The following is a 25,972-nucleotide window of genomic DNA, read 5'->3' as shown; positions in this document are numbered from 1 at the left end:
GTAGGGGTCCTGCAGGGGTGTAAAGGCATGATTTTTTCATCTGTGTGTGCCATTGTGTGCAATGGATGAGTGACCCTGTACTCCAGTGCTTACATTCTTGTCTAGGTCCCTGTGTGATATTTGGTTTGGGGTCTGTGTGTGTATCTGTAGTGGACATGCTTTGGTGATGGGTGTCCCTGCTTTGGTGTTGCATGCAGGGCTTGGTGTTGGGATGGGTGGGTTGTGATAGTGGGACATATGTGAGGTGTTGGAGTGATGGGGTGAGGTTGAGGGTGGGGGTATGTGATGGCATGCAGGTAGGGTGGGGGATCTAATAGTTAAGAGTTCACTTACCAGAGTCTATTCCTCCTGCTACTCCTGCGAGGCCCTCAGCATGCAGTATTGCCAAGACTTGCTCCTCCCATGTTGTTAGTTGTGGGGGAGGAGGTGGGGACCCACCGCCAGTCCTCTGTACTACAATCTGGTGTCTTGAGGCCACGGAACGCACCTTCCCCCGTAGGTCGTTCCACCTCTTCCTGATGTCATCCCGTGTTCTTGGATGCTGTCCCACTGCGTTGACCCTGTCGACGATTCTGTTGCATAACTCCATCTTCCTAGCAATGGAGGTGTGCTGCACCTGTGATCCTAATAGCTGTGGCTCTACCCGGACGATTTCCTCCACCATGACCCTGAGCTCCTCCTCAGAGAACCTGGGGTGTCGTTGTGGTACCATGATGTGGTGTGGGTGATGTGTGAGGTGGTGTGTGTTGTGATGTGTGAGGGAATGTGCTGTTGTGTGTTGTGTGAGGTGCGTGGATGTTGTGTGAGTGATGATGTTGTGTTTCTGTGGATGCTAGTGTTGTTTCTGGTGGTGTCTCTCTCTGGCCTTCTTTCGGCATTTTTGGTAGCAAGGGTTTGTGGGTGATGTGGGTGTGTGTTTTATATTGGATTGGGTGTGTGGGAGTGGTGTGTGTATGTGTATCAGGTGTGTGCATTTCGATTTGTCCAATGTGGTTGTGTTTTGTAAATGTGTGTGTATTTTGAGTGCGGCGGTGTGTACCGCCAATGGAATACCACGGTTGAAAGACAGCCGCGTGGATTCGTGGGTCATTATAATGTGGGCGTATTCCTGTTGGCGTGATGGTGGAGGTTTTTTTTTCGCCAGTTTATCACTGACCTTTGGTGTGGAGGACTTGTGTGGGTGTCTGGATTGTGGCGGATTCCGAGCTGTGGGTCGTGATAGCTGTAGCGGAATTCTGCCGCCGCAGCGGTGTGTTGGCAGTCTTCTGCACAATGGTAAGCGGCATTTACCGCCAATGTTGTAATGAGGGCTTATGTCATTGTTTCAAGTCACAAATCTGAAAGTACCACTTTTAGAAAGTTGGCATTTTCTTGTTCTTAACATCTGGTACAACCCAAGTCCTGGATCACATGACAAGGTGTAGTTGGCTGCTGACTTTTGTGTATTTCTCCTAACAAAGGGGGACTAGATGTTGGCAGGATGGGCCATCATGCCAGTATGGGAGGGGTGGAGCTATACCTGCCCAATTTACATTTCAAACGGGTTGCCTAAGCACACTCACAGAGAACTTCACACCGGGCTTAAGCCACCCAGGCATTGTGGGGGCCTGGGCAGGGGAACAAAAGAAGTTCCAGAAACAGATGTGGTAGGAGGTCTGCAAGTTTCTCCCACTTCAGCACTTCCACTGGGTATAAATATTTCATCCTCAGACCAACTCTTCAGTGCACTCCTGGACCTCTGGTCACTACAGAAGGAGGACTGCCATGCTGCAAGACAACTGCATTGCTTTCTGAGAAGGAACAATGGAACTGCTTCCTTTATCCCAGTCAGAGTGACTTAAAGGATCGGGTAACTGACCTCATGTTATGAGCTACAGGGACACACCAAGCGTCAAAGGCCTCACTGCAACTGCCAAGCTCACATGCAGCACTGGATCTGCAACTGGACCTCCATCTGCACCTGTCTGAGCATTGCTGGCATCTGCTGGAGTGAATTCCTCCATGAGGTTTCATTTTACTTATTAAATTTTAATCTATTGTTCTAAGTTGATGTGAGAGTTTCTTTTGTTGTGTTTTCACTTTACTGCTGTTTGTGTTCTGCATAAATATGTTACTCATTGCCTCTAGGATAAACCTGCCTTTTTTTGTGCTAAACTATCAGAATGTTAAGCACAGGTTAATTTAGTGACTTTGGTGGTGCGTCCTGACAGGGATTGTAGTTGTTGTATGGGAAGGTCCTTCACACCCAGATGGAATACCCAATTTCTCACAGACACAGGGGGCCATATTTATACTTTTTTACGCAAAACTGAGCTAGCGCCGATTTGCGTCAAAAAGGTTAGTGTTGGCTAGCGCAATTTCTTAATGCCACCCGGGCATCAAAGTTATACTTTGACCCTGGATGGCGCTAAGAATAGGTTAGAGTCATTTTTCCTGATGCTAACCATTGCGCCTTGTCATAAACCAAAATGACGTTCACGCAGAATAAATGACTCTAATCCAGTTTACAACATGGATAAACGTCCCAAAACAGACATGCTACATTTTTTCCCCCATAGCGTCAAAAAGCAACGCAAACAGAGCAAACAGTGCCCCAAAATCGATCCCAGAAGCCAAGAGAAACCCTTGAGAAACCCCAAACAACCAGGAACCAGCCAGGAGGACACAGGCAAAACCCAGGGGAGAGACAAGAAGAAGAGGAAGTGTCACTTCAGTGCAGAGGAGCATGAAATACTGGTGAGAGAGGTGAAGGAGCACCAGCACCAACTCTTCATCACCTCTAAACTGCCAACTGGGAGGAGAGAGGCAATTTGGCAAAAGACTGTGGACAAGATTAACAGTGTGGCAGAGGTCAGGAGAACTGTCACTGAGTGCAAGAAACGCTGGCATGACTGCAAGCGGTGGACAAAGGAAAAAATGACAAGGAACAGGAAGGCAGCACTGCAGACCGGAGGTGGGAGTCCAACACCGCAAGAGGACTTGGACGAAATGGAGGAGATGGTTGCAGCCATCATCCCGGAGGAAATCGTCACTGGTATCGCAGGATAGGACAGTGCGGACTACCAGGAAACAACACATATGCAGGGTAAGTTGCGTGGGGTACCAAAATGCCTAAATGTCAAGTGCAAGAAGGGGGAGGCACATACCTACTACACAATGCATGTCAGCCCTGCAAATCAGGCAGTGGAAAGGGCAAAGGGGCACAGCACAGGACTCCCTGCACTGCCCATGCCAGGTGCATAGCCTGTGCATGTGCCGAACCGCCATGCCAAGGCTGTTGGAAATGCTGAAGCAGACCAGGAGGGTAGGGTAGAACGTAAAACTGGGCTGCTGTCACATGACAGCTGGTATTGTCAGAATGTAAACTAGAGGTCAATGCCCAGTGTCAGGCCATTGGCTCAAGCAGCATTCACCATTGGCAACAGTTGCCACTACTACCTGTGCTACGTGCGCTGGTCAATTAGAAAATGGCAGTTAGGTGCCAATGGAACAAACACACTCGAAATGAGGGTTCAGTATAACTATGTGATCAATACCCATCAATCCATATCCAAGTGCAAGTCCTGTCAACTGCTCATGTCCATAGACTCAATAACCATCAGGCACTGTCACATACATAATGATATACACAGCAGTAATCTCATACGCATGCTTCCCATCCCTGGGTTTACTCCTGTGCCTGTGTCAAAATAGCTGCAATGCCACCATGCAACATCTCAGGTGTCATAGTGCTAAGACAACTGCATTGAGCAGGAGGACGTATGTGTGTAGGAAGACAAACACACCCACACAGTCTCAAGAGGAAATGGAACTCTGCCAGGTCCATCAGTGCAATGCAATGTATCACACATATGCAAACATCAACATGAGAAACTACCAATGGTAACACTTGTATTATCTCATGGAAATGCCATACATGGTGTGGTGCTAGGTCTGAGCACCGCATAGGTGTATGTGAAAAATTATAGACTGGGACAGGGCCATATTGTCATGTGTGTTGGTGTGGCATCAGCACACCAATAATCATTGCAATGCCTCACCATGCAAATGGAAGCAGAGGGAGAGTTGATGAGGACAAGAAGAAGGCAAGCCACCTGCCCCTTATTTGTCTGACCTGCTGCTGTTGGCTTTTGAACTCTGAGCACTTTACCACTGCTAACCAGTGTTGAAGTGCATATGCTCTCTGTGTAAATTGTATGGTTGATTGGTTTATCCATGATTGGCATATTTGATTTACTAGTAAGTCCCTAGTAAAGTGCAATAGAGGTGCCAGGGCCTGTAAATCAAATGCTACTAATGGGCCTGCAGCACTGGTTGTGACACCCACATAAGTAGCTCTGTAATCATGTCTCAGACCTGCCACTGCAGTGTCTGTGTGTGCAGTTTTAACTGTAAATACACTTGCCAGGACTAAACCTTCCCTTTTCTTACATGTCAGACACCCCTAACGAAGGCCCTCGGTAGCCCCAAGGGCAGGGTGCAGTGTATGGTTAAGGTAGGACATATTGGCCCTCATTCCGACCCTGGCGGTCTATGACCGCCAGGGCCGCGGGTGACGGAAGCACCGCCAACAGGCTGGCAGTGCTTCCTTGCCTATTGTGACCGCGGCGGTAAAGCTGCGGTCAGACAACCGGGTCCGGCGGTTTCCCGCCGGATTTCCCCCGGCTGGGCGAATCCGCCATGGCGGCGCTGCAAGCAGCGCCGCCATGGGGATTCCAACTCCCTTACCGCCAGCCTGTTTCTGGCGGTCTTTACCGCCAGGAACAGGATGGCAGGAACGGGTGTCCTGGGGCCCCTGCACTGCCCATGCCAATGGCAATGTGCCAATGGCATGGGCAGTGCAGGGGCCCCCTAACAGGGCCCCAGCATGCTTTTCACTGTCTGCCTAGCAGACAGTGAAAAGCACGACGGGTGCAACTGCACCCGTCGCACACCTGCAACACCGCCGGCTCCATTCGGAGCCGGCTTCAGTGTTGCAGGCCCCTTTCCCGCTGGGCCGGCGGGCGCTATCTTAGGTAGCGCCCGCCGGCCCAGCGGGAAAGTTGGAATGGCCCCAGCGGTCTTTTGACCGCAGGGCGGCCAAATGGCGGTTCCCTCCAGGCGGGCGGCAACCGCCGCCCGCCGGGGTCAGAATGACCCCCATAGTAATATGTTTTATATGTCCTGACAATGAAATATTGCTAAATTCATTTTTCACTGTTGCAAGCCCTGTCCCTCTTATAGGTTAACATGGGGGCTACCTTTAAATCTGATTAAAGTGTAGATTCCCTTTGGGAGCGGATGGGCACATGGAGTTTGGGGTCTCTGAGCTCACAATTTAAAAATACATCTTTTAGTGAAGTTGATTTTAAGATTGTGTGTTTGAAAATGCCACTTTTAGAAAGTGAGCATTTTCTTGCTTATGCCATTTCTGTGACTCTGCCTGTTTGTGGATTCCCTGTCTGGGTCATTTTGACAGTTGGGCTGGTTGCACCTCACACTAGACAGTGACACAAAGGGTAGCTAGGGTGTAGCCTGCATATCGTGATGAGCCATCTGTGCTAGGAGGGAGGGGAGGAGTGGTCACTTACACCTGAAAGGGCTGTGCCTGCCCTCACACAATGCAGTCTCCAACACCCTGGTGAGTGTCTGGGGCTTGGCCCGGGCAAGGCAGGATTTCACATTCAAAAGAGACTTTACTTTGAAGTAGGCCTACTTCAAAGAAGAAATTGGGTATAAGAAGGGCACCCAAAACCAGACTTAAGAACACTTCTGGAAACAAGAGGAACCTCTGCCTGGAGAAGAGCTGAAGAGCCGAGGAAGAAGAGATGCCCTACCTGTGACTGTGCTTTATGGAGCTATCCTGCAGTTGCTGCTTCTGCCAGAGTAAGAGGGCTAAGACTGGACTTTGTGTGCCTTCCATCTTGTGAAGAATTCTCCAAGGGCTTGATTTAGAGCTTGCCTCCTGTTGTTTGAAGTCTCAGGGACAGCAAAGACTTCCCTCTGCCAGCACCTGGAGACTCTGGAGAGACTCCTGCTCTGACAAGTGGTGCCCTATCCAGTCCCTGGGCCCTTGAAAGAAAAGCTGGTAAAACTTCAAGGAAATCGACTTTCGATGACTCCGGACCGACACCACTCCTGAATCCGGTGACGCCGCCTGCAACCGACTCCGTGATCTTCGCTGGAACGCGACGACCTACGCAGGCCCGACATCGCTGCAGCCCCGCCGAAGTCCGCGACTCCGTGGAAGTTGCTGCATCACATCGTGACTGACGCCGCTCGAAGTGCGTGGATTCAATGTTTCGCACAGACGCCGCGATCCCCGACTTTGCGCATTGGCTCGTTTTCATTTCTTCACCAAGGTACTGTACTTGGGGGTCCACGCGACTCCATGTCCAGCCCCGCTGGTGTCGGATTGTTGGGAACGACTCCGTCACGATGCCGTGTTGACACCTCATCGAAGCATTTTGTGTTTCTAAGCGCTATTGTTTAGTTTAATCTTTAGAAATTCATAACTTGACTTGTGTATGTCGGATTTTTGTCGTTTTGGTCTTGTTTTGTTTAGATAAATATTTCCTATATTTCTAAACTGGTGTTGTGTCATTTTGTAGTATTTTCATTAAGTTACTGGGTGTGTTGGTACAAATACTTCACACCTAGCATTCTGAAGTTAAGCCTACTGCTCTGCCAAGCTACCAAGGGGGTAAGCAGGGGTTAGCTGAGGGTGATTCTCTTTTGCCCTGACTAGAGTGAGGGTCCTTGCTTGAACAGGGGTTAACCTGACTGTCAACCAAAGACCCCATTTCTAACAACTGCAATTGTCTCTCACTACTCAATTGGCAACTCATGTTCCTCTGCACTGAACGACACTTCATCTCAGCATTTCCAATGACATGTCCCTCAACCTTGCACTTGTGTTGCGTCACAATAGAATGGTTTACTCCAATGGGGTCACAGACCTGGACTATGTATATACTGCACTAAAGCACTTTAAAATAAACAGCACCTACACACCCACTTTGTCTCTGTGTAATGTGACACAACTACTTTGCTGGAGATTTGTGATGCATGTAACATGTCTATGGTCACAGAGTGTCAATGCCAGAGTGCAGAAATAATGTGGGCAGATATCTACGCACAAAGGCCCTGATTTATACTTTTTTTGCAAACATTTGCTTCATTTTTTATGCAAAAGCGGCACAAACTTACAAAATATCATTGTATTTTGTAAGTTTGCGCTGCTTTTGCATAAAATATTACGCAAATGCAGCGCAAAAAAAGTATAAATCAGGGCCAAGGTACCTACAAGATGAAAGCCAATGCTAGCCACATCCCCTACAAGCAAGTCATTGTGCATGTAACACTTGCTTTAAAACATACATGCCTCACCCACAACGTACAGCAGGAATGGCTGTGTAAGAGTGTTCGGCCAAAACGTCAGCTGGGGGTACAGGTAAAACACATTGGCGTGAAATTTGAATACTTGACCTCATCTAAAATTGGCACTACTCAGTTTAGCAGTGTTGACATGAACTTCAGGCTGCAGGCAGACGTCCCACAGTGCCCAACATCACAACACAGGATCAAAACAATTGCAGCTTAAAAAGCACACCTACCTGTCCAATACATGGGAACCATAGTCACGTTGAGTGGTGGGTACAATGGATCGCAGATGCATTGAGATTTAGATTTGTTGTAGCTGACAATGTAACACCTCAGTTGGAAGTGGGAATTAACATGTCAAGACAGGGATGTTGATGCAGGATGGAATTCACAGGCCAACAGACAATTGGCACTGTACACTCATGCATGCAAAGACCCTGAGCCCCAAGCATATGAGACATGCAGTAAGGAAGTGCCTAAATCTTTAATAACTATGTACGAAACAGAACTTAAAACTATGTAACACACCAATACTAACCTAATCTATCCTAACCATACATTACCCACAACTGGCCCTAACTACCCTATGCTAAGCTTACTTACCACATTTAACAACACACTCTAAACATTTGCCCCGCACCGCCCTTATGTGAGGAGACACATTTAGGACAAAGTATACTAACCTAAACATGTACTACCTAATACTAAACAAATATATATTTGTTTGTATTTTTGTTTAGATTTTTTAATTTTTAATTTTTAATTTTTTTTAAATACACAAAAGACCCAACATTAACTCCCGCCCACCCATCCACAAACTAACATGTAATAATATGAAACCCCCCACAAACCTAATTATCCTGTCCAAACAACTACCCTACTCTAACCTATCACTAAACCCCTTAAACCCACTACAAAACAGGATGAGAAATGAGGAGGGAGGGGACTGAATTAGGGTTGAGGGGAGGCAAGGGTTCACAGGTTTGCTCTCCTCAGTGTCTTTTTAATTGCCTTCAGTCTCCATGTATTGTCCACCTCTTTCTGAATTGTGTAAAGCTTTTTTAACACCTTCTTCATGTCCCTCTGGAGCTCAGCAATTGCGGCCATGTCCATTGCAGTAGGCGTGGTGGTCTGTGATGCAGAGGTTGACGGTGCAGCTGGTGGGGCAGATGTGACGGTGGCTGCTGTGTTACTTTGTGCAGTTGTGGTGGTGGCTACAACCTTTGTGGCCAATGCCGGTCCCCCTTGGCTGAAAGCCCGACATTCTCCTGTGGCTCTCTCTCTCTAATCATGTCTTGCCATCCTTTGGTACCCAGACTCCACATCCAAGATGTGTCTATATCTCACTGCCTGCTTCTGGATATCCCTTACTTCTGCTACATCCATGTTGGCAGCTGTAAAAATGAGACAGGAAACCATCAGTGTCATCATTGTGTGATGCATGTACAGATGATAACCTAACACTCCGCCTCAATTTGCACATGCAGTCCAAATCACAGTCCAGATGAAACTATGTCCCTGATAAATGTAATGGCAATGCTGCCTATCCATCATGTTTTTTACACCACAGCAAAGCACAACAAGAGTTGGACAAAATAAAGTGATCTGTGCATTGATGTAGTGCAATGTGTCACAATACAAAGGCAGCAACTACTTCACATGGGCAAGGCAGACTAATCTTTATCATCTGAGTCAACTTCAAAGCACACAAGACCAGTGACTTGTAGATGTAGTTGGCAGGATGGTATGTAGTTGCTAATCATAAGGGGTCAGTGTTGTTTGGAACACATGCATGCTTGAATGAGATGACTGTCATCTACACTGTGACCATCACATCTACGAACATTTATGTTGTTCTCCTACCCCTGTGCCTCAGGGGGGATGGGCACGCAATACATCATCACATCTGTCGAGGACAACCACGAAGGCATGTCCACTTGTACATGTATTTAGTGAGTGGAACACATGTGAGGATGGATGCCACCTAGGAATAATGATGCCAGCACACATCTGGCCTTGACCTGCATGCACGCCTATTGCATATCACATAAGTGTCACGTAAATGGAGTACAACTTATGGGGCTAGATGTTGGGGACAGTTACCCATACAGTCCTACATGTACCTTACAATACAGGGATGTCCAATTTTGTGTGGAAAACTGATGCATCACTGTGTTGTGAAAATTAGGGTATTACCCAGTGACAATATACTGACACTGGAGCACTTCCAAGTCACATGTGGGCCTACATGTGGGTAGTAATCACCTTGTTCACGCACTGCTGCCTATTGCGCAGCACAAGACTCCCAAGATATGACTCTCTACCTGTGACTGTCTAACCCTTGCACGGAACACTATGTCAACATCCAGTCAAGTAATATATCAGATCACGTGCCAGCTCATAGTATCTTGCAATGAGTGCAACACACAAGAGTCACACAACATTATGACTGCTGGCAGCCCTCTGTCCTTTTCCAGATGGAGAGCCGCCAGCAGCCATACTGGTGGTCGGCAGGGAAGTGGAGGTTGCTCCACCTCCACCGCCCGTCAACAGAACACCGCCCACCATATCACGTTACGTGATTCGGCGTGGCGGTGTTCTGTTGACAGGGTGCTGGCGCCGGAGCAGCCCCCATGGATCCCGTCCCCTCCCGGAGGATCAACGGACCAGGTAAGTTGATCGTCCGTTAGGGGAGGGGGGTGGGGTGGTGTAGTGTGTTGTGTGCGTGCATGGGGGTGTGCGTGTGAGTATGAAGAGGGGGGGTGAATGCGTGTAGGCATGCAGGGGGTGTAGTGTGTTTGGAAATGTGTACGTGTCTGCCTGTATGTATGTCTGTATGGATGTGTGCGTATATGTCTGTATGTGGGTGTGAGTGTATGACTGTGTTGGTGATGTCTGCATGCGTGTCGGGTGTGTGTCTGGGTAGTGATGTTGGGGGTAGGGTGGGGAGGGGGGTCCTGCCACCTTTGGGGGGTTTGCAGGGGGTGGGGGGTGTCGGGGAGACCCCTATCAGTGCAAGGGAAGGGATTCCCTGGCACTGGTAGTGCTTACCGCCATGGATTTCATGGCGGTTCCCAACCCCATGAAATCCATGGCGGTCAGTCGGGTCATGATACCGCCGGCGGTCTTGTGACGGCCGCCGGGCTGGAGACCCAAGTCTCCAGCCCAGCGGTCGTCTCCGCCCTGGCGCTCGGTTCGGAGAAGTGGCGGATGACCATGGCGGTAACCGCCATGGTCATAATTCCAATTTTTTTTCTGCCAGCCTGTTGGCGGTAAGACGGCCAAATATCACAGTGTGTAACATTTTACATGAGTGAGCTGGTGATCCTGCATGTAGACAGTCCAATAGACATACCACTACAAACTCACATTGACACCGACACCCCAGTGAGTGATAGCCACAATTTTGCACCCATGTACTGGGCCTAACAATCATGTGGTGTTAAACCCGACTACAAACATTTGTGGCTAATCCATGTCAGATGGCACTTTATGTCATGATTTGTATTTGGGTGACGATTTCAATGGCACTTCCCTGGCAATGCTAGTGACTCAGGTATTGTGGCTTGTGCATCAAGGGGCACTGAATTACTGTGTGATGGACATTGTGCTCAGTTTTCAGTCTGTAATTATCATGCATTTGGTGGTCCATGACAGATGTGGCACAGTTTTATGTAGGTAACAAACGCCCCATTGGCAGTGTCCCCTAAGCCTTGTATGCCCCCTTGGCAAACATAATGGCAGAGATCATATGTGTGTAATTATGACAATGTAGCACTAAACATAGATTGGCCACTTTGCTGTCCTGATACATTGAAATGTGGTATGCTGACATTGTCTTACCTGATCATCATTGACAGAATGCATAGGCACAGGTGTTGTCATTGCACCTGAAATGTGTGACTAAGGGCCACATGTACGAAGATCAGGTTTTGTGAGTCACACATTGCGAGACTTAGCAACTCGCAGTTTGCGAGTCGGATAATCTGATGTACATCACTGTCAATGACACTGTTTGGAAATCACAAATGGGGTAGCAAATAACCTACCTCATGAATTTTAAAGAGGTAGGTCTCATTTTGCAAACCCCTTAGGAATGGCGGCACTCACAAGGATGCTGGCCTGCTGATCCTGCTCTCTGGCCATCAGGTCAGCCCAGCGATTCTTGAGCTGGTGCTCATTCCTGCTCGTGCAGTGGTAGAGCATCTTGCCCCACTGCAGCCGCCTTGCCTCTGTGTGATACCCCTGTATCACACGCCCACCCATCTCCAGCATCAATGGAAGGAAGTGGCACACCAGCCACACAAAGCCCCCAAGCTCATCCTCCCCCATGCAGGTCAGCCTCGCCCTTCCCAACATGTCCTTGCACAACAAAGCAAAACTGAAAAAGTGCAAAAAAGAAGGAAAATAAATATAAAACAAGGAAACTTACAGCCCAAACCTAGGAACCCGAACTAACCCAACTGATCTAACCCCCCAGACAGACACCTGACAGTACAAATACAATCTGAAAGACTCTAAACTACACAAAAGCACATACACAGGTACAATAAACAAACAGAATTCCCAAAAGACACAAGAAAGACACCACAAGTTACATGGAACACAATCCAGACACCAGCAACACCGAGACACAGCCACACAGTCAAGAAAAAGCACAGACTGTAAAGTGAAAGTGAAAGTACACCCACTGTACCATGCCTGTAAACAGGATTTCCTGTTACATCACTTCTTGTCCCCTTTCCGGCCCATTTTCCATCATGTGTGTATTTTTTGGACGCACACAATGTTTGTGTGAATATTTTCGATGCATAACCTACATGTGCGGCAAAATACCACTCAATACTGGTAGAATTCAATTTCAAGGGATATGCGCTTGTGTGTGGTGCGCAGGTGGAATTAACGCTGAGGGCCCATGTATAGTTAGTTAGCGTTTGCGTGATTTTTGGACACGTTTTGTGGGAGCACAATTATCTGACTTTCAGGAAATGGGTCAAGACCTGGCTTTTTCCACATTAGGTCTTGACTCTGATCCTTTTCTTTTCTTCCGAACTTCCACACTCTCACCTTTGTCAGCACTTCGATGCCTACGGGCCGGAACGCGCTTTAGAAATACATCATACATACATACATACATACATTTGAGTCAACATTTTTGATTCAAACTGTGATTGCTTGATTTTCAAATATTTAACATGCATGCACCATGTATCAACATGAAGATAGGATCGCATGGCCTGCAGTGTGTGGTATAATGGTTGGCCACATGTGGTAGAGCATGCAACTGTGTGTTTTGGGTGTGAGTGATCTGGAACAACAATATGTGTGTTTCTGAAGAAACGGCATCCAATACATTGGACGTAATGCTCATGTATGAATGTGTTCCAAATGGGTATCTACATCTGATGGCAATCAGTGATCTACAACAGTCATGATATATGATTGTGTTATGTGTTGCCTCATGTGATATGTGTAGTTGTTTGACTTCGGGGACATTATATTTCACACAATAAACAAAAAACTCAGGGATGATTGAGGATGGATGATGAGTGCTATGTTGAATATGTTACCCCTCATATGTCATTAACTGTTGGTTACGACTTCATGGTGACTTGTGTGTGAACTACACATATGTCGGACATGTGTACATGTTTGGTACATACTGTGTTTGAGACACTGTGCCTTAATTCCATCCATAAAAATGTTTGGTACACGTCAGTTTGACTCATAAGAATGACCTATGTTACTTATGTTACTGTGGTGGACCTGCGACCCTGGCTGCATGTGTTCACATATTTTCAGATGTGCATTTCACAGAAGTGTCCAGTTCAAATGTATGGGCATGTATACTCTGTGTCAGGATTGGGCTCCATGGTGTTACAGTTTTGGGCGGGTCTAGTCAGGACTCTGTAAGGGGCACCCCTTGAGTTCACAGAGTACCTCGCAAGGAAGTAGTGTACCAAAGCAGAAGATCACCTAAAGGCATACAAGGGGAAAGGCCAGCTATGGTAAGGCAAAGAAAACAGAAATGTGAAGGCAGAGCAACCTTAGTGTGAACAAATATGGAACGGGTCAGTAATGGACAAACACGCAGGGCTTATCACTAAGATTGTACACAGGGTAGGGTTCAGAACTTTCCACAGCAACAGCGAATGTCAGTGCCTCTGTTCAGATTAATCTTACAGATAGTCACCACGCAAGCCCCATAGAAAGGAGGCAGCAGAGGTGATTCTGTGTCTGGACCCTTAGGGCACAAACATGGATTGTACTTACATACAAGAGACTAGCCCTCGTGGGTCCGGCTGGAGACAGAGTGGCAATTCCTGTAATACAGCCATAGCACCTTGTCACTGTTAGGCACTAATGACTACATGCAACACTAGACAAAGGATGGGGGCTGGATTTGCCTCCTGAAAACCAGGTGCCAACCCAAATACTAAGGAAAACACTTCTAGACAGGTGAGGACTGACAGGACATTTACCAGACATGATAACCCAAGAGGAAACAGAAAGCGAGGGAACCAACTAGGAGGCAAAGTCAGGCACAGGGAACAGGCTTGAGTTAACACACAGGCTGGAACAGGTCTGGGAAATAGAAAGCAGGCTCTGACAGAAACTAACAAGAACAAGGCTGAGAAACAGGGAGCAGACTCTGACTAGAACAAGCAGGAACAGGACTGGGTAAACAGAGAGCAGGTTCAGGCTGAATCAGGAATGTAGCACAATCCAACAAGGGGTCTGGGACACAAAGGAATCGTGTTGCAATGCACGATGAGGAGCTTCAGGGAATGGCGGCTTATAAGCAGTTTCAGGCAACAGCAAGGCCAGGGCAGAGTCACAAGGCTGGGCTGCACAAGAGAGGTCACAGGTGTGTGCAGCTTCAGTCTCTCACAAGTCCTGGAGGAGGGAATCTAGTATAAAGGGACAACCAGACTTTTCCCATAGGAAGCAATGGACAGAAGATTACAGGTCTTACCGACTACCAGGCAGTGCATTATGGGACCTGAAGTCCATGCAAACTAATGTAGTTCTTCTAAGCATGCCAAATGGAAAAGGGAAGCAAACAGGAGTCAGAAAGGGATTCTGGGTGAGTGTTAATGATGATTACCAGGGTATAGATAGTCCGTTTTTAGCACTCCCTAGAGATGGGAGGGCAGAGACGTAACACATGGCAGTGGCAAGACTTATTTCCAGGGATGGACTGGCAGGGCATGTGTTGTGAACATTGCTTGTCATACCTTGGACACTCATGCTATCCATTTTCAGAAATTATGCCTCCCTTGTCACACAAGCTTCTTGCAGAGATTGCAAATGTCACACTTACTAATGTCAGGGTTCTGTTCATACATTCCTGTTTCCACTGATATTTTACATCCACTGCCTCATGTATGGGGCGCTTATTTACCTTATCACTGGAGATGTGACAGTTGTGTGTCATGTGCTACAGTAGACCATGCTGGCAACATGGATGTGTGTCATATGCTAAGGTCCATTGATTTTGTCTTTCAAATGTGAAATTCAAAAGATGAGTATTTTGTAGATGTGTGTGATGTTTGCTGAACAATCATACGCATCACATGTGATGCTGCATCAGAAGCAGTCAGATTTGTCTTTGTAACATGCTCCCTGAGGTAATACTCACATTCCTAAGGAACATGTGATTGAGAAAGAAGTACCTAGAGCAGGATTGTGTGATCAAGTAAGGTGTTTATTTAAGTATCTTAACAAGGTGTGTAGAGTGACTATTGGTTGAAAACGTTTTGTGCAATTAGCTGTCTGCTGCACATTCCTGCAGCTGTGTTTTGCTGTTCCCCCTAATTTTCTCTGGCATCATCCTCTTCCTCCTCCTCAGGCAGTTCTTGCTCTGGCTCATATAGAGGGATGTTCCTCCTTACACAAATGTTGTGCAGGATAGCACAGGTAAGTATGATTTTGCAAACAATGTGTGGGGCATGTAGGAGGCTACCTCCGGTGATGTCCATGCACCTGACTCTATCTTGACTTCAGGGTGCCAAAGGTCCTTTCAAGAATGGTGCGTGTCCTCCGATGTGTTTCTCATTTTAGGCATGCTCTGCTGCTGTGCTTGGGTTGGGGAATAGGTTCATGAACCATGGCTGGATCCTGTAACCCTGATCCGCTGCAAACGATAATAGGAGTGAGTATTTTGTTAGTGCTTGCAACAGGAATGTCATGTAGCATGGCAGTTGATATTGTGTGTTGTCTGTGACCCATATGTGTTTGTGGTATTGTAAGAGATGCTGGGCTTCTGTGAGGTTTTTTCTGCAGTGGGTTGTTTGACTTGACAACTTGTGTTTGGCTCATTGACCGGGGATCTATGATTTTTGTTTCCAAACTGCTGGTCAGTATGTATGTAGCATGCGTTGTGTAGTGTCCAGTATGTTATCGTGTGCTTTCACTGGAGGGGACATGATACTTCCACACACACAATAGATTCCGATGTGGTGGTAACATGGTTGCACTACATGGCCTGGACATCCCATCCAATTAGACATATGTCATTGCAGATGAAATGCAACAGTGAGGCCCTTTGATTTGGCTAGGTGACAATGCACAACCCATCTCCATAAGTTGGCAGCAATGAGGTGTTCAGTATTGACAATTCACAATTGTCTTGTGTGTGACTTGGTTCTAGGCAAACCTTTGTTGTTCCCTATGCTAGTGGCTCATGTGCAACCGTGCACCTACACTACTAAACTTGCTCCAGGTAACCTGGCTAACTGCCTTGTGGAGGTGGATGTATCTGTGCAGGAAGGGCCATCTCCCTGTACATATGTTATTTTGATGGACAATTGGCTCTTTCAGTGTGTGCAGCATTGTGTAGTTTGCATTAGTGGCACATCAATATGTGCTCATTGCACAGTCCACTTCCTTATTGCTACCTGGCAACGGCATCTCAGGAGTGATGTATGATGTTTGGACTGCCTCAGTATTTCCGTGTCACCTACATGTGAGTCAGCATCATCATGCTATGAGTCTCATGGTGTTAGACCTGCAGCAACACACATACTGCTTGGGAGGGTGTTGTATTGACTATGTGGCCTAATATAATTGTAAATGGTTCATCTTCCAAGTTGTACTTCCAGTGCAGGCCATGGCATTGTCACTGTGTGCTTTGACATTGGTCCCTTGTTGCTCTAGAGTGGCAGCTAATGTTAGTGGCAGCCGTCATTTGTCCATAGGTGTGTATCCCATTGTGTCAGGGTGTACAACATAACTACCTGTGTCACACCTCAGTGTCATCCTGCCCACGTGTCAATGTAGTGGTGTATGTTTTGTTTACCCTACAGGGTTGTTGTGCTCTGTGAATATAGCTAGGTTTATGGACTTACCAACAAGAAGGACATTGCCATATTGTCCGTCCTGGAAGTGCTGATTGATTGTGCTGTGGCGGAATATGAAGGAATCATGAACACTGCCAGGATTCTTGGCCAAGATCTTGTTGAACAATCGCTGGTGGTCAACTATGGCCTGCACATTGATGGAATGAGTGTGCTTTCTGTTCTGGGATAGATGTTCTGTTGCTGCAGGTGGTACGGTCCGGACATGGGTGCAGTCAATTGCACCGAGCACATGCGAGAAGCCATGGATTTGGTAGAAGCCCTGTTTTATCTCCTGCTCCTTCTGCTAGGTGTTGGGGAACCTGATGTGATGGGTGTGAGGGAAATTATGGCATCTAAGACCTTGGGCAGGAAGGCCTAGAATTAGGGCTGTGATACCCCAGCGACCAGGGCACCCATTTTCTGGAAGGAGACACTGGCCAACATATGTAGGACAGCTAGCAGCCTGTTCACTGGTGGTATATTGTGTGGTATCTGCAGGTTAGCTGTTATTTGTGGCTTAATTTCGCGCAGCCGCTGCTGTATGGCTTCCCAGTTCAGTTGATACCTCCGGATGATGTAATGTTGCCTGAGGCCATGGAGGGTTTTCCTGTTCCTGAAGACCCTCTTCTGCCTTCTGCGTTGCCTTTGTAGGCCACATTGGGGTGGTGGTGGCTGCTGTTGTTGGTCCTGTGCTCGTCGCCGTCTTGCAAACTGCATCAGTAGCACCTCCATGTTGTCCTGTTGGGCTGTGATGTTGCTTGTGTGTGTTTTCCTTAAGTAGTAGTGGACACAATCCGCACCCACGTCCTCTCCTCCACGGACTACATGCTCCTCGGCGACCTGAATTTTCACCTGGAGAACACCAACGACAGCAACTCGTCAGCCCTGCTCAAAAACCTCGACAACCTCAGTCTCAAACAACTCGTCACAACGCCCACCCACTCAGCCGGCCACACACTCGATGTCATCTTCTCCACCAGCAGCCACATCACCTTCACCCACACCACGAACTCCACTGGACCTACCATCGCTGTGTCCATTTCTCCTTCCAGAAACCCACCGCTCACCACCACCAGCAATGAACCATCTCACTGCAGATGGAACAAGATCTCCACCCTCGCCCACGCCCCCACACCCAACACCAGCGATCCCAACACCTCCGCCCTCAACTTCAAACAATGGCTCCACGACTGTGCCAACAACCCCGCTCCACTTAGGAAATCTACCAGCACCAGCAAGAAAGCTCCCTGGTTCACCGCCGACCTTCAGACCTCCAAGCGGGAATGCCGGAAATCCGAGAAGATCTGGCGCCAAGAACAAATAGAGAGCAATGACACCACCCTCAAGACTGCCATCTGTAAGCATCACCAGCTCATCCTGACCATCAAAAGATCATTCTACAAAGAACGAATTGACAACAATGCACACAACAGGAGCTCTTCAGCATCATCAAGGAACCCACCAACCCCAAGTCCTACTCATCCAACCCCCCCGCTCGCAAGACATCTGCGAATCCCTCGCCACCTTTTTTCACCTCAAGATCACGGACATCCATTGGCAACTTTGCACCGCCAACCCCCACGACCACCACTGCCAACGCTGACCCCAACGCACCCATCCCCACCAACCTCCTGAGTGCCTGGACCCACACCAACGATGAGGAAACCACCAAGACCATGAGCACCATCCAATCCGGTTCACCCGCCAAACCCTGCCCTCACCATGTCTTCAATAAAGCCAGCCAAATCATCACTCCCCAGCTCCGTACCATCATCAACAGGTCCTTCGAGACTGCCACCTACTGGAGAGCTGGAAACACGCTGAAGTCAATGCCCTGCAAAAAAAACCCAAGGCCGACCCCGAAGACCTCAGCACCGAGACAGCTCTCATCGCTGCTACCAACGACATCAGGAGCAGGCTCGACAAAGGTGAGACTGTGGCCCTCATCCTCCTTGACCTGTCTGCAGCCTTCGACACCGTCTGTAACCACACACTTTGCACACGCCTCCACGACGCTGGAATCCACCACAAGGCCCTGGACTGGGTCACATCCTTCTTCTCTGGCAGACCTCAGAGAGTCCGCCTCCCTCCGTTCCTGTCAAAAGCCACCAAGACCATCTGCGGAGTCCTCCAGGGATCCTCTCTCAGCCCCACCCTTTACAATGTCTACATGGCGCCGCTCGCCAACATCGTCCGAAACCATGGCCTTAATATTGTCTCCTACGCGGACAACACACAACTGATCCTCTCACTCATGAAGGACCCCACCATCGCCAAGACCAACCTCCAGACCGGACTCCATGCCATCGCCAACTGTATGGAGGCAAGCCGCCTCAAACTGAACTCGGATAAGACTGAGATCATCATCTTCGGCTCCAACAAATCAGCATGGGACGACTCCTGGTGGCTTGCCACTCTAGGCGTCGCTCCAGCTCCCACCACCCACCCACGCAACCTCGGCTTCATACTGGACTCATCGCTAATTATGACCCAGCAAGTCAAAGCCATCTCATATTTTAACACCTTCTAGATGCTTTGCAAGACATTCAGATGGATCCCCATTGAAACCAGAAGAACGGTCACCAATGTCCTCGTTAGCAGTAGACTACGGCAACGCACTCTACGCGGGAACAACGGCCAAACTCCTGAGAAAACTCCAGCACATTCAGAACGCCTCAACACGACCCCTCCTTAACCTCCCTCGCCACAAACACATCTCAGCCCACCTCAGAAACCTCCACTGGCTCCCCGTCAACAAGATGATTATCTACAAACTCCTGATCCACGCTCACAAGGCTCTCCACGATGCCGGACCTGCCTACCTCAACAAGCGTCTCAACCTCCACGTCCCAACACGTTAGCTCCGCTCTGCCAACCTTGCCCTCGCCACCATCGCCCGCGTCCACTGTACCACAGCCGGCGGCAGACCCTTCTCCCACCTCGCCGTCAATACCTGGAACTCCCTCCCCATCAACCTACGTCTGACCAAGGACCTTCTGACCTTCAGGAAGCATCTCAAGCCCTGGCTTTTCGAGCAGTAGCAACCCACTCCCCCCAGCGCCTTGAGACCCTACTGGGTGAGTAGCGTGCTTAACAAATAACTGATTGATTGATTGATTGACTGGTGTGTTTGCCTCATTTTAACGCCTGCCCTGACCCAGGTGTTAAATTTTGACACAAATCGGGTTTAGAGTCATTTTCGGGTCCGCCTCCCACCTGTGTGACATATTTTTCCTGTTGGATAAATATGGCGCTAAGGTGTTTGAGTCATTTTTTGGATGGGAACGCATACCTTGGATCTCATTGATGCAAGGTCTTTTCATGCATACTTAAAATTACGCTAACTCCATATTTTGTACGCTAGACAGGTCTAGCGTCAAAATATAAACATGGAGTTAAGTTTGCTTTGGATCTGTGTAAAAAAAAATACACAAATGTGGCAAAAACAGAGTATAAATATGTGCCATAATTTTAGCATAACAAAAAAATGTCTTGGCTAACACAGACCTAAAAAAGCCAGTCATTCTGCCATTGGCTGCTGGCTTTCTGTCTTGAGAAAGAAGGAAGGCAAGAATGTAGGCAAGGAAGGAAGGAAGGATAAACACAATTAAGGAAAATTTTCTTCCTGGGAAGTTTATTACCGAACTGTGAGTGAACCTGAGTCAAGATTAAACGTGTCCTGAGGAACTGACCACTTATGAATTCACATTTTATAATATTGAAACTTTTGGTTTGTGTGCCTGCGTGCATCGTAAAAAGAGGATAATACAGAACAGATTAAAATTGACTTAGTCTGTTATGCTGAGCAATAACAGCACTCAGGTAATAAAGGACACTCCAAAAGGAATTTACAACATCATTGGAAAGAGACAGGAGTTGTACTCACATCTGGTAGAAAGCGCCCTACTATCACATCAGGTGCTAAACATAAAGGCAACACTAAAGTAATTTTGAAGTAAAAACAAAAACATTGGCACTAATGGTAAAAACTTTGTGTGTGGATGTTTTCATTGTGAGAAAGAAAAGTGCAGTCACTCAAAGTGAAGTTAACTAGTGGCTGAAGTAGGCTGACCCATTGCCTCATGCTGTAGTGTCTGGAAGCAAAATGTGAATGAGACGACAGACCAGGGGATGAACAAAGCTGATGAAATTGCTGTTTAAGTAACTACATTAAACATATGTAACTTAGTACAATCAGGTAGTCCTACAAATGACCCTGACACCATGGAAAAAACTCTGATGGTATGGGGGTCATAGTTGTTTTTCTTCATAAACAAACTCTCACTTTGGAAGTTTGTATTTGAAAAATAACAAACTTTGGAAAGGTTTGATAGCCTGCTGTCATTTTTGACAGTCATCCGTCAAATATTTCTAACCATTGAAAGAAACCACCATCACAGTGGTTCCTCAATGTATAGAGATATCCACAGGGTTGGTTGACATCTCTGCATTTGGTGGATAGATTAAAGGCAGGGTGATCGGTGTAAAGTCCACCACCACCCTGTCTGCCTTTACTCTGTCCGTCAAACCTTAAATTAGATCCTAAATTCAGAAGGTAAAATTTTGACCACGAGGAAGCCACTTAGTGTATCCAACCCATGCTCCATAGTGGCCTAAAATTCTGCCAATGTTCCGGTCCATAGACCATCATTGGTGCTTGGAGCTTTTTGGCATTATTTTTATTTAAAAACTTAAGAATTCATATCTATGCTTCCCCTTCTTGTATATTTATGGTTTTGCCGTCATTTTGTTCATTAAATGTTACTGATTTTTTATAATCCAGTTTGGGATTTTTATTGTTTTGTGTTTTGACCAAATGCTGTTTTGGTACTGCATAAATACTTTACAGGGTCAAAGTTGTTCATGGTTAGAAAGCTATAAAATAAAAGAACATTTACTAGACATTGTTTGTAACATGTCATATGTGTTTGCCTTTTCTGTGATATCGTAATGCATTTTCTTTCCATTAAAATTGTGAATAAAAGAGAAAGTGGAACATCTGAAATGTTAAAAATATATGTAACATGGTAGCACACCAATATTTTAAATTGCAAACTGCTACATCATTGAGACTGATTACTCTTGTTTCAAGTGTTCATTTTAGTTCCGAATGATATCAGTGTTTTAGGCTTTTGTCTAAGGAGAAGAGGGGATACCCTAACTTGCTTAGTAGTAGATGCAATGCAACTTAATATTTCTCTAATTATATATATACAATTTCAGAGGCAATTATGCTGGTCAGATAGAACGACCATATGAAAAGGGCAAGACGTGTTCTCGATGTCCGAAGGACTGCGAAAATGGACTTTGCAGTAAGTTTGTTAAAGACTACTTTCTCCATAGGTCACAATTTATATTCCATTCATGTGTGTGTCTCTCAGAAATGTTTACAAAACACAAATGCAGTGCTGACTCATTTGTTTTGTATGTATGATTCTGACCTTATTTTGCCCTATAGAACATAAAAATACATAAATCTATTAATTCGGGGCAATGATACGCATTTTGCAAGCTATACGAATAGATGTATATACGAATAGATGGATACAACATGCATGCAAGTGTAAACCTAAAATAGTGGGTTTGTGGTCAGATTGGATTTAAAACACTGAAAAAATCAATATGAGAGCTTCAGGCTAAGCTGCTTTGAACGTTTATTAGTACACCTGCATGCTGCACCAACATTTTGATAACTCAACTGCTTTACACAGTATTTTAATGGATTAAGGGCCTGATTCACAAAGGTAAACGTAGACTTGTGTGTAAGTTAACTATTTTTTGATAATAAGAAACTGCGAGTTATTAGTCAGGGCGGAGAACTCCGCACTTAAAAAGATAGGCCCATCGTGTGAGGTGTGATGGTGGGACTGCAGGGTGAATGTGGTGCCCATTTGAACACAGTCAGAGTTGCGTGCCCATTATTTGCAAGGTGAGTGTTGTGCCTAAGTGAGTGCAGCGTGAGTGGTTTAGTTGTGCGCACACTGAGTGAAAGGTGTGCCCGTGTGAGTGCAGGGAAAGAGGTGTGTCCATGCGAGGGCAAGTTGAGTGGAGTGCCTGTGTGAGTGCAGGGTGGAGCATACCAAAGCTAGGTGTACTCGCATTGTCAATGCTTGATGATGTATGTAATGAATGTGTCTTATTCCCAAAACGTGTTTTCCTTATTCTATATTTGTCTTCTGTTTTTCTGCTCTATCGGCTATTTGTCTATTTGTTTTTCAGAAGTCTTCATATAACCCTATGCTTTATCACGCAATGCATGTTATCATGTAGGGACCTATCAATTTCACTTTTCAAAAGTATACATTGAAGTGTATTTAGGCAGTCTATGTTATCTTTAAAAAATACTACAAATTCAAATATAGTAACAGCACACAACTCTGAGAGGCAATACATTTGCTTCCAGAAATAAAATGAAACACATTTTATCACATTAAACTTGTGCTCCTTTAACTAAATTTACATTGCAAGGTATCATTTGTACAGCCTTAGCAACCGTGGCCACATCTAGAAAAATCGAAAAGGCAACAGTTTCGTATTGTGCATTCCTATTTCATCCAAATTCACCAATATCCCATTGATTCTTGGTATACAATATACACCCATCTTTACCTGTGTAAGTATAATTAAATCCCGTCTATTTAGAAAGAAAGCGTTATCTGAAGGGGAAGAGTGGGTTTGTGCCAGCCGGGGATGAAATCAATCACACTTCTAGGATGCAATAGTCTGTATTGGTCCCACGGAATCCATTAACTATCTCCCCAGCTTAAATGCTCTCCATGCCATAAGCCATCCACATTATTGCAAGCTGTATTCACTAGTACCTTACTACCTCTGGCCTACTCTTCTCTGTTTAAAGTTTACAATACTGCATTGGCTGCAATAAGGTTATTGTTGTGACCTATTTCAATGTATAATCAATATTATTTCATATTTGCAATTTGAGATAAGGTTAGATACTGGGCGAAAATCGTTTAGATCTTCGGGATCTGTACCAGACAGTTTAGTAAGAGGTAACCTGGCCTGTTTTCAAACAGGGACTCCTATCAGAAATAAAAAAATAATAGATTAAGCCAAATAGAGAAGACGCTAATGTAATTTAGAATTGAGCTATGTGTACTTGGTCTGTGGCCTGCAAAGATATTTAACAGATCAGTTTGAGTTATCTGTTTAAAAAACATTCTGAGTTCAGCGAATTAGCTATGTCACTTATGAAAATGTAGGAGAGCTCTACCATTTTTACTTTGTTTTCAATGAAGTATGATTACAGGAATTGTAATACAATCTAAGCTCTACTCATGCAAATGAAGAAATGTGTTGAGGATGGCTGTACTAGTGAATATTGATACCAACAATATTGTGGCATACTAATATCGAGGACTGAATATTGAGGGACAAAACAGTGAATGATTTGAAAGATAAGTGCATACAGGGAAGTATAGATTTACTATTCCTAATTCCACATTTACATACGTTGAAGATATGTATACTCATAGGTACATATTTATGGAGTTAGGTATAGAGAATCTGGACTTACCTGTCAATATTTTATTCTCAAAACTCGGTTCCATTTATACTGTTGATTCGATATTCGGGGGAACTACACTGAGAACAGGGACCATCCTTAGTCATGTGTCTATCCCATGCTGCATCACAGTAATCCAAAAGTCATGTCTGTAATCCTGCACTTTCACACACCAGTGCTTATTTTTGTCAAGAAGTTTTTATGTTAAGTGTCTTTCATCTAATTCCTCCACATTAAAGCTCCAGGAACTTCTTCTGGGATAGAAAACACTTTCCAAAGGCAGAGAAGAAGTGGCCAATGTAAAATAGTAGGAACAGTATGAGGCTCTGCAGGGCGCACTACAGTGATGCACCCACCTTTAGAAGTGGTGCAATGCTTCCCAATTTGAATACTTGAAAAAAGAGGCAAGTCTGTCAGAAGACTAATTCCAATGCAGGCCAACTGCCCTTTTTGAGGCAGGACAAATGTCTGATTCTACCCCAACCAGATGTACAGCTTACATCGACATATGAATTCCAAGCAGCATTACATACGTTTAGTCGCACTATCCTCACCTTGGGCCAGATGTACGAAAAAAGCAATTTGCGACTTGCAAATTGCGAGTCCCTGCGACTCGCAATTTGCAAGTCGCAAATTGCTATGCAGTACGGTGTCTCAGACACCGACTGCAACTCGCAATGGGGTCGCAATGACCCACCTCATGAATATTCATGAGGTGGGTCGCAAATTGCGGCCCCATTGCGAGTATGGGCACTCGCTAACATGGAGGCCTGCTGACGTCAGCAGGCCTCCATGTTAGCGACCTGCTTGTCAATAAAGCAGGTTTTTTTTTTTTTGAAGTGTAGCCCGTTTTCCCTAAGGGAAAACGAGCTGCACTACAAAAAAAAAACGAAACCTTTAGTTTCGGATTTTTCAGGGCAGGGAGTGGTCCCTTGGACCACTCCCTGCCCTGAAAAAATATTTTTGGGTGCAATCACAAACTGGAAGGGGTCCCATGGGGACCCCTTCCAATTTGCGATTGGGTTACCATCCACTTGAAGTGGATGGTAACTGCGATGCCATTTGCGACCGCATATGCGGTCGCAAATGGTATTGCATCCCAATGCGACTCGCAAATAGGAAGGGAACACCCCTTCCTATTTGCGAGTCTGAAATGCATTTTGCGAGTCGGTAACGACTCGCAAAATGCATTTCTGCATTGGGATACGCGTTTTGCGACTCGCAAACGGCAAATTTTGCCGTTTGCGAGTCGCAAAACGTTTCGTACATCTGGCCCCTTATGAGCTACAATAGTGCTTCCTATAGGACAGTTTGCCCAAATCACCCTTGTTGGACGTTTTTGCTTATGCAGGGTCATCCCCAATCTTTTTGCTTCCTGCCTCCTATTTTTTCTGACCTGTTGCTGTTGGTTTGTGAACTCTGAGCACTTTACCACTGCTAACCGGTGCTAAAGTGCATATGCTCTCTGTGTAAATTGTATGTGATTGGTTTATCCATGATTGGCATATTTGATTTCCTAGTAAGTCCCTAGTAAAGTGCACTAGAGGTGCCAGGGCCTGTAAATCAAATGCTACTAGTGGGCCTGCAGCACTGGTTGTGCCACCCACATAAGTAGTTCTGTAATCATGTCTCAGACCTGCCATTGCAGTGTCTGTGTGTGCAGTTTTAACTGTAAGTTCGACTTGGCAAGTGTACCCACTTGCCAGGCCTAAACCTTCAATTTTCCTACATGTCAGACACCCCTAAG

General features: G+C 46.2%; 1 protein-coding gene across 1 annotated transcript in view; it reads left to right on the top strand.

The window, feature by feature from the left end:
- The window catches only part of LOC138297428 (cysteine-rich venom protein-like), a 641,907-nt gene that overhangs the window by 599,282 nt on the left and 16,653 nt on the right, over window positions 1-25,972 (top strand). The window contains exon 7 of the mRNA XM_069236788.1: window positions 21,927-22,015. Coding sequence (XP_069092889.1) covers window positions 21,927-22,015 — 89 coding nt within the window. The remainder of the gene's footprint in view (window positions 1-21,926; window positions 22,016-25,972) is intronic.

Source organism: Pleurodeles waltl, chromosome 5 (assembly GCF_031143425.1).
Source record: "Pleurodeles waltl isolate 20211129_DDA chromosome 5, aPleWal1.hap1.20221129, whole genome shotgun sequence".
NCBI classification, from domain to species: Eukaryota; Metazoa; Chordata; class Amphibia; order Caudata; family Salamandridae; genus Pleurodeles; species Pleurodeles waltl.
This window is presented reverse-complemented; position numbering and strand designations above follow the sequence as displayed.